Source organism: Ascidiella aspersa, chromosome 5 (assembly GCF_963924565.1).
Source record: "Ascidiella aspersa chromosome 5, kaAscAspe10.2, whole genome shotgun sequence".
NCBI lineage: Eukaryota > Metazoa > Chordata > Ascidiacea > Phlebobranchia > Ascidiidae > Ascidiella > Ascidiella aspersa.
In genome coordinates this window covers 30,900,078-30,910,377 of record NC_139451.1, presented here as the reverse complement: position 1 = coordinate 30,910,377, position 10,300 = coordinate 30,900,078, and the positions used below count along the sequence as shown (strand labels likewise).

The 10,300-nt window shown below is 37.6% G+C and overlaps 1 protein-coding gene across 1 annotated transcript; it reads right to left on the bottom strand.

Moving 5' to 3' along the window:
• Positions 1-388: 388 nt before the first annotated feature.
• LOC146146317 (alpha-1,3-mannosyl-glycoprotein 4-beta-N-acetylglucosaminyltransferase B-like) lies at positions 389-4,547 on the bottom strand. Its single transcript, XM_083390058.1, has 5 exons — positions 3,828-4,547; positions 2,867-3,082; positions 1,926-2,099; positions 1,175-1,269; positions 389-750 (listed from the first exon to the last, which is right to left on the bottom strand). Exons 1-5 carry the CDS (start codon positions 4,389-4,391, stop codon positions 654-656), a joined length of 1,146 nt encoding a protein of 381 aa, XP_083246184.1. The 5' UTR covers positions 4,392-4,547; the 3' UTR covers positions 389-653.
• Positions 4,548-10,300: the final 5,753 nt, after the last annotated feature.

Below are 10,300 nucleotides of genomic sequence, written 5' to 3'. Positions count from 1 at the left end.
ATATAAAATATTGAAAATATTGCGGTCTAAAACATAATAAAAAAAACACTAATAACTGCGATTGTGTGAATAAAACTTCAACAAAAAAAAACGAACAAACAAAAAGAGCTGTTAAAAACAACTATGATCAAAGACACCTATATAGCTCGATTTCCGTTCTTAATTGAAGCAAAACGAGCGGTTTCGCTTTTGCCGCTTTTGTCGCTTTCGTCGCTCCAGACGCTTTAATCGCCCGCGAAGGCGCCAACGCTTGCTCTTTTAAGATCATTAATGCTAAACTTGTGATATAAACAAGGTGGATAATAAAACAAGTTTCAGTTTCTGCAATTATTATCTCTTTAAAGAACATAAAGATGAAGTGTTATGAACAGGCCGTAGGCCAGTAATCGAATTGAAGTTTTGCAGAGTAAATTCGAAGGCTATATAAATCTTGTGAATGCTTCTAAGCCATTGTGATGCTTTTGTTGAAGTTTTTCAGCATATTTTTGAATTTTGTTTAAGCTATTCAGAAGTTTGAAAGGCTATTTGTAAAGTTTTTCAGGCTATTGTTGCAGTTTACAAGCTATTTTGAAGTTTGTTAGGATATTTGTAAGGTTTGCCAGCCTATTTTTGAAGTTTTCAAGCTATTTTTGAAGTTTGTTAGGATATTTGTTTTAAGTTATCAGGTTATTTGTGAGGTTTCCCAGGTTGATTTGAATCTTTGTAGCCTTCTCTACTGGCGTGAATAGGTGGTTGGTTTTCGATGAGACCCTGCAAAACGAACAACGTTAAAGTCAAATATGCAAGGGTTGTTTTAAATCGACCCCTCAGACAAGTTTTTATTACAACGATGATGCAGTAGCAATCTAAACCTGTCGCCCAAAAGTTTTAAATAGCAAAAACGACACCCAACTATGCGGTTTTAAACAGAAAGTGTTTTTGCATTTTTACAAATTAAATGACATTTAAATTTATCATTTTAAATCACAGAACATTTAAAAAAAAATATCAATCTTAGGGAACCTCCGATTTTGAAAAGGCAGAACCTAACCAATAATTACTAAAAAATGTAAATGCTATTTTGTGGTCAAATTTCAAATAATAAAAGTCTTCAACATAAAATGCTACAATTAGTAACCGCCTTTTAATAAAAACATGTTTTTAGAGACAATTTATCGCATTTTATTTAACTTACTTTCCCAAGTGCGTAAAAAGATTAAGGGGGTTCTCTACCGCCACCTTGCGCCACTTTTCTCGGCATTCGTGCGAACTTTCCTCGTATCCGCAAACCTGGGAATAAAAAAAGGGGAATCGAAATAAGTTTCTTGCAGAAAAAACGTACAAGCATTTGTCCTGGAAATGGTTCACAGGTTTAAATCGTAAAAAAAAGTTATTCGAAATGTTTAAAATGATCTACTTCTGTTTGGGCTTTGATATTCTTACTACGTTTATAGCAGTGTTTCAAACCATGGGTCGCGACCCAAAATTGGGTCTTGCGTTCTTTATCGCCATATGGTCAATGTAATTTCTGTTTTTCAAACTTTTACAAACTTCCCTCGTATCCGCAAACCTGGGAATAAAAAAGAGCAAAAAACAGGTTCCTAAAAATTCTTAAATATCAATCAGCACCCTTGAGCATTAGAAACGGCACACCAGGGCGCCGCGAACCCGTGGTTGAGAACCACTGGTCTAAGAAATACCACTTTGAGGTTTTGAAAGCAGTCGAGCAAAGCGTGAAAATCACTTCAAGGCGTAACTTTAAGCTAGCTGCACGGGCTTGAGTTTAGCAAAGCGTGAAACGCCCGCCACAATATAAATTAAATGCAAATTACGCTTTGCTCAGCTCAGCGCAGCTGTAGTGTAAACGGGCCTTCAAACCGAACAACATTTTAGCACACGTGTAACCTTACAAACAGCAAACCTCGCGTTAAGCAATGTGCCTTTACCTTATTGCGCGCGTAATCCCACAAAATCCAGTCGAGCGGTTTGAAATTCCAGTAGATTCGAAGAAATGATTCGAACTCCCGCGCGGACTTGGCATGGAACGCTTTGCCTGCACCGCCCACCGATGTGAATGACTGGTACACCCAACCTGTATTGGCATCGGGTGACTGGATTGCCTAGAAGAAAAAAACGCGAAAGAATGGGTTAAGCGGGGGTTTCTTTTTAGTCTAGAACAGGGATTCTTGATCTTTTTAACACAAACCCCCTATAATTTTTTTTTTGCTTTGCGTGAACCAGTGAAGCCCACTTCTGTATGGACGTCTTACTACAACCTCCAACCATTATGCTTCAAAATACAAAAATACTTCAGGAAAAAGCGACTTTAGAGGGCTATAGATTATGATTGTTCAAGACGTATATGTTTGTATTTTTCTTAGGAAATAAACGATTTGTCATTTACGATATACTCACCTTTCTAAGGGCCTCAGGTCAGTGCTCTGCAACAGGTGTGATACATTCGACATCCCCTTTTTTACATTATTAAGGTGTATCGCGTTTTTTTGTTTTACTTGCGCTTTCCTAGTAAGGGTTTGCGTCAAAAAACTTGTGGCATACGACACGTAGAGGATTTCAACACTGTAACGAATCTCACATTTTCCTAAATACGCAAAATACGAAATAAAGTTGTGACGTCATTATGACGTCATAGCTCGAGTACGCCGAATCCAGTTGGGTCCGGGCGAAAATCAAGTTAAACGCCAAATTAAACAACTACGAAGTTATTGCTAAAAAGTCTGTAAAGAATTAACACGGCTCAGACACTTGGACTTGGACTTGACTTGTCATTTATTCAAAAAAATTGACTTAAGTTATTTTACAAATTACTTGACTGAGACTTAAGTCATTTTAAAATGACTTGTTTACAACACTTACTGTCACCCACCGAAAGTATTTCCGTCATGTAATTCTTGCTGGCAAGCACGTCATCCTCCATGAGCAGGAAGTAGTCGGGTGTGACGTCATCAATGACGTAGGACATGAGGAACTGAGCGTCGAGGTTCTGCTTGGATCGCCACATCGATCTCTCGAATGTGTCGCCGAAATTAACGTGGACTTTGCTGCGCCAGTCGGGAAAGAGCTCTTCGGGTGGCGAAATCACCTATTTTGGAAGAAATTACATAAAACAAAACTCAAATACCAAAAAAATTCTCTTTATTCTGCTTTGGTAATGATAGGATATTGAATCTGTACAAATTGTGTGTTTAGTTTGAAAAGACACGTTATGTCTTCGTCCCTGAAAAAATGTATATAGGAGTTGTTTGAAATTGTGCGCAGCTGATGTACTGTTTCACATTAGTTCTTTGTAAATTGCAACCTAATCCTTTAAAAAAACGTATTTGACTGAAACTCTAAATCCGTAATCAGTTGGCAAAATACACCTACCCGATTTTAAATACATTCTAAATACAATACATTTCTAAATACACGCGCTTCCCAACCTTTTTTAGTTCGCGACCCACTTAATGCAAGTTTTATTGTGCGACCCTTAATGAGATATGACCAAACGAATAAAAAACAAATTAATTAGAAAAAAACATTGTATACACATGTAATTTACTATTAATGCAAAACTTGAACTTGCATATTGGATATTATCAGATCAAGCCGAGGCTTAATTGAATTGAGACAATCGCACATGCAATAAGAGTGTTCGTTTTCAGGCTGTTCCGAGCCTTGGATCTAATTGTTACATTGTTGCATAAATGTTACGTAATGATAATGTAATAATCTCCAGATAAAATAGAAAACTGTAACATTTATGCTTCGCGACCCACCTGAAATAGTCTTGCGACCCACTGGTTTGGAAGCACTGCTCTAAAGCCCCCCCTTAAAAAATCACTTACCTTAAGCAACCCGCCCCGTAATTCCTGGCCAAAGTGCTGCTCAACTTCGGACGCCACCTGGCGGAACACATTCTCATCCTTTTCGGCCGCATAAACCACAAAGGCGCTGTTCTCACGCTGTGCGGGCGTCAACGGCGTCAAAAGCGACTTCAAGGTGTCAATCAAGTACGACTGTTTGTGACGTAACACTGTGGGGATCCCGACGGCCAGTAAGGGAGCCGACTTGACACCGCCGACGTTGAACTTAGGAGGACGCGAATTGTCAAATGGCTGGAGGCCAGGATGACCTGCTGTTTCGAGCGGAACGGACTGCTGACTTTTTTCATAAACTTGCTGCAGATTCTGAGAAACCAGTAACTGTTTGTCCGCATTTTGCAGCTGTTTCGCGTCCGACGACGCGTTTACCTTGGAAAGACGCATGGCCTGGGAAGAATGCGGGCAATCAACGGATTCAGTCCTTTTCTGTTTCAGGTCAACCGTCGTGTTGAAGATATTCACCATCATATGTCCAATTACGGTCAGTGTCAATAAGCCGGCCACTGTAGCTGTGGTCAATCGGGTCATTTTGTACAACAAACGAGTTTTAAATGTCTCACTCGCACTGAGGCTAAATGGTTTGATGATTTGACTGAAAAATGAGGGACTACGCTCGATCTCCGTTGCAGGTCAGGTAATTTTCAGGATGATGTTTAAGTTCCAGGTTTTTACACAAAATCAAGTCCTAGTCCTGTTTATTCAAATTACATAATTTGGAAACGTTTTTGTTATACTTAGTGCAACGTTTGAAAACGTCTCAAGGTCTTGGCATAAATGCTTAACGAAAACTTACAGGTCAGGTCATTTTGATTCGTACACATACGTACATCTGTGATTCGGAGAAGTCGCAATGACCTAAAATGAACGCACACATTTAAATCTGTCTTTTTGAATTAGTTGCTTTGCCTCTGTTTTTTTCGATATTATCGACCTGTTGATACAAGCATTACATTATAATATGTGTCTGCAAAATGATTCACAATGCTGATGAACAACTGATTCAAGCCCAATGTACTTTCCACAAGCTCATTTCTAAAATCACTAATCGCTTTTCCTAAAGAACAACTTTGAGTACTTTTCCTTGATCAAACTGTAAAAGTATAAAATTATAATACATGTCGGCTAAAATGATTTACAATTGCTAATAAACTGCGATTAACCGCTCATCCACCATTAATGCACTTTTCACAATAGTTCCTAACGAATAATATTTAGGACTTTTCGTTGATCAAACTAGCCCTATACACCTGTTCCAAAACCCGTGCTTGTAAACACTTGTTTTAAAATGACTTGTCTCATTTAAGTCATTTGTAAAAAATCTCCCAGTAAGTCTTTTTTTTAAATGTATCAAGTAAATTCCTAGTCCAAGTCAAAACTATAGTATATTTAAAGGCCATTTTTAATCTACAGTTTTTTTCAATTTTTTACTTCTCAGTATGTAAGATGGCTAACGCACTCTCGTTTTAATTATTAACCCTGATGAGGTCAGCTGGTATCTGCTGCCGAAACGTCGGTTTATACTTCGTTTACACCAGAAGAGCGATTTCTATATATTGATATGTTGCCTGGTGGAGCTAACTCTATCAGATTTAAATGTTAAACTGTTCAGATTTTTCAAAACACAAAGCAAAAGCCAAGCAATTTTTTTCGTTTTAAAGTAGACGCAAATGTCTTTGTTCAGAAAACCCATGGCACATGCAAACGCCAGACGAAATACTCTTTCACACAGCCTAACACAGGCGTTCATCAAGACAGCGTTTCCTTTCAATTTGCAAGAAAAACGTGCATCGTTTGAAAATTCACTATTTCCGTTGTTCGTCTGTTTTATATTGTACGGAGCCTATACAACCCAAAATGAACCTAAGTGCTTTTCAACGTTTGAAAAAGCCAAAATGAACCTAAACCAGTGCAACCTTTTGAAAAAGCTGGAGCGGAACCCTATGGAATTCCACTGGCTCGAGGAACCCCAATGTAATAAACACACCCCAATTAGCTAAACAATTTAGAAATTGCGGAACCCCTGGCCTGTACTATCGGAACCCCTAGGTTCCACGGAACCCTGGTTGAAAACCACTGACCAAAAGCTTGTATGTTAAACCGGGGGTTTTCAACCCATGGGTCGCGACCCCAAATTGGTTGAGTCGCCGACTGCAATAATTTGGCGTTAATTCCAAAAGTAACTTTGACCCCAAAGGGGGCACTAAAGAAATTTTCAAAGCCGAATTTTCAACTGTGCATTGTTTAAAGAAATAATTCAGTGTTTAAAGAAATAATCCGAGTTGGTTAGACGACTCAGACCTCAATAGTAGCCCAATTAAAATAAATATTTTCTTACTTTTCTTTAGGTATTATCTTAAACCTTGCTATATTTCGGTGGATACAATCTTGTGCGGTATAATGTGTTTATAATTTCAATGACACATTCAGGGCGTTTAATTGCATTTCTTTAGTTTTCATATTTAGAAGGCAAAATACTCTCACAGCCTTTTGTTGTCGCACCCTGTAAATTGGACTTCAATAATATTCAAAACAGCGTAAGATATGCAGAACTACCAACGCCTTTCATATGTGTAGGCTGTTACAAAAATAACACCCACTTCCCTTTTGTAACGCCGACATTTCTCTAACCTACAAAGGGTAGGTCGAAATTTATTTGACGCATTATAACAACAGCTGGTTAATTTCATATACTGTAAGTCTGTAATTCAGTGGTCGGCAAAATGTGGCCACGGCATAAATGTGGGCATTTGAGCAATTCTTAGTGGGTCGCGGGCTAATTTTTAATGTTCAGTTTTGTCATGTAGTTGTGGGCCGCGTGATAGCAGTACATCACTGTACTGTATTATGAAAATGGTATAGCAAAGAGTTATTATTTTATTTTTGCCCATTGTTGCATCTTAGGGCCACTGTGCTAGTATGCACCCCTCACAAACTATACTTTATTAAATCGCCCAAGCCCAAAGACGCTATGCATACTAAGGCATGTTGCGCCGTATGACCCATAAACGGTATCCAATGGTATTTTTTAATTAAGAAAAACTATTAGGTTTTAACCAGGATTGGAACTAGTGCCCAGGTTTATATTATATCTAAACCGATAAACACTTTCTATTCCGTGAACAGCACGCATTTCAATCGTTTGCTTTCAGTTGACAAAACAAATTTCGCAAAGTTTTAGCACAGGCACAAACGCAAACGCCTAATCTAACCTCAGTAATACAAACTAAACAAAGTAAAACATTCCGAGCACTGCTCATAGTGACAAACAATCTAACAGTGACACTTGGTTTTGTATCCCGTCTTAATTTGCAACATTCAGTCATGGTCGCCCTAAACATCTAACCTGTAAGTTATCAAAACCTCACTTCAACATCATATATCGCAAATCCTTCAAATCCATTGACTTCTTGGCGGATTAAGCATGTCTATACTTGCTACCGTCACTTCCTTACGCTTGTATGTCTACTAAGTCCATTCAAGTTACTTCAAAGCCCATAGAGAAGTAGGTATTTAATAATATTCTTTTCCCTGTTGAAAATGAATTAAGAGTTATTCATCAAGTTTAAAACGCTACATACTTCTGTATGGGCTTTGATATTCTTACTACGTATTACTCCAATCTCCAACCACAATGTTCCAAAATTAACGTTGCTTAAACGGTGAAACTTACTGGTGTCTTAGGAAATGAGCTTTATTCGTTCCTTTGATGAACGATTTTTTGTAAAAAATGAAAAACTTTATGCGCTGAGGAGCAGTATATTTCAAGGGCAATCCTGAAAGCACGTCCAGCTTTTTACCTTTTTTTCCCAAGGCGGACTCACGAAACAAAAAAAGCAGAAAACTAGACGGGGATTCGGTCGTGGTATATTTTGTCGAGAAGTATTTTTCAGGGCCTTAATTTAACGGTGTTTTGTAACTAGTTGGGCCATTTTTCATTAAAAAATGTGCGCATATTTTTGCCCACATTGTACAAAAAATGTTTGCATCCCTGTCTCCTGAGTTTTTAGCAAGTCGTAAAGATGAAATTACGAAACTAAATTAACTACAACTGAATCAACATACAGTCTAACTATAGGGCTATTTTATTTTCTTTCCACTAACTATAAGGATCTTTTCTTTTCTTCCACAACGCAGTACACCACTACATTCTCTGCCGGAGCGAAAAATAATATCCGGGGGTCTAGCGTGCGAAAAATATATCCCTCGACCAGCCTATACAAAGATATCCTACTTCTCTTTGTTAGATCAAAGTAAGCGTTCGCCTGTTCTCAGATGATCATTCCTCATTAATGCATAGCATTATCTATCTAACGACTTCCTGATTTAAGGTAACAAATAAACCACGACCAATTCAAGTATGGCGTCAACTGAACATGTCGGAACATTTTGATCTTGTCGTAAGGTCGTTATGCTGTTGTGTTATTGTTTGTGCTTTTTTAATGTTTGCAAAGATGCACGATAAATAAATCAAATCTTGGATCTTGCGCTTAAGCCAGTGGACGGCAAGCTTTATTGTCGCGGCCCAAAGTACTCTTTTCAGGGCTATTGAACGCTTACTACGTAAAACCACTACGAAAACAGTGGCGGATTCAGGATATTTGATTTTAAGGTGAAATTTTATTTACACGGCGCTTTCACTGCAATATCATAATGTAAAACTTATTATAAAACGAAGAATATACGCGCGAAGCGTGAAACTGTTTTCAATTACATAGAAAGTTAGCAAAAAATATAGTTCGAACGGCTCTCAGGACCACATTTGGCACGTGAGCCTTTCCAAGCTGAGCCAATTTAAAAGTCCTTCGTCACACCAACTTTTAAAATAAAGTGCAATGGACGTACGTCTATCACGCGGCCCAAAACTACATGATAACAGTAAACTATTCAAAGTGACTCGTGGCCCACTAAAAATGGCTCTGCGGTCCACATTTGGGTCGCGGCCCACAGTTTACCGACCACTGGCTTAAACCTTAAGCCGTGTGATGTGCTTCTGACGCTATCGAAATGTTTGCTTGACTGACGCACAATAACCCAGGGTTAAAATGAACTACTGATTTGCGCTCTTATGGAAAACTTATTAGAAAGCACTAACCCAGACAAAGTAACAACCGCCAAAAACATCTGCACACCGTCTGCGAATTTTCCTTCTACAAATTGTTTTTCGCTAATAATTAAACTTGTCTTTCTATTTTTTTCAGCATATTAAATCCAATAGGTGAAAACATCATATAGTTTTAACTATTAAATTCAAGGTGAAACATTATTATTATTACAACTATTAAATTCATGGTGAAACATTATTATTATTACAACTATTAAATTCAAGGTGAAAACACTATATACTTTTAACTATTAAATTCAAGGTGAAACATTATTATTATTACAACTATTAAATTTAAGGTGAAACATTATTATTATTACAACTATAAAATTCAAGGTGAAACATTATATACTTTTAAATAAATGCAAGTCGCAAAACTGAAGCTAACTGATGACGTATCTCTGTGAGTTTTAATGAATTGAATAAATAAATTGTGACTAAAAATACTTATTATTAACATATCAATTATGTTTGTTTTGTGTAAAGCATTTTTATAAAGATAACGTCACAAAATTAAACGTGGCATTATAAGAAGTAACTTTAAAAACATCACACAGAAAATAGGTTATAACACACTAGCAATGTAATTCAATTTTGTTTATGGTTACGTATTTATAATAGGCAACAAATGCAGTGTTGATAAAATTGCCCCGTGGATGCCTTCCAATCTTTTGCTGCGCTCCAACGCGTAATACAAAGCTCTGTAACTAAGCACTTTGCGTCGAGTAAAGTGGTAGTTAAAAACTACACAGATCCACACCGGTTCACACCCCAGCAACTTTGGATTACAGTCCAGGCCTGGGCAACATACGAACTACCGCGAAGCGATGTAATGCGGCCCGCGGATTATTTTTTCTGAAATGCATATGAGCAAAAACAAGGGCGAGTTTCTACACGTTTGGTTGTACGCTATCTTAAACACTTTTTTCAGCAAAACTCTTTAGCGCATTTCAAATACTAAAAGGGAAATTATTTTCGCGCTTCTCACGAATCCCCTCTGTCTTTCTCGTATATATTCCACGCGATTTTTTGGCATCTTTACAGACAAAAAGCGTGCTCTGCATTATGGTGCTCTCCCCACCGAAACTTTAACAAACTTATCCTAATATTTATTTATTTTTTGCGCTTCGGTCGAATGTATTCCGTCTTTAAATTATGAACTAAATACCAGCAGTTTTCTAAACTCTAAAACAAACCGATTTACATGTTGTCAACCTAATTTAGTTAATGAACCCGATTTATACAATCTTTGCAATATGGCCGTTGTACCGCAAGTAACACATCGGTAACTTAAAAGCCTCAAAAAGCAAAAAAAATCATTGTAAGTTTATTGTGA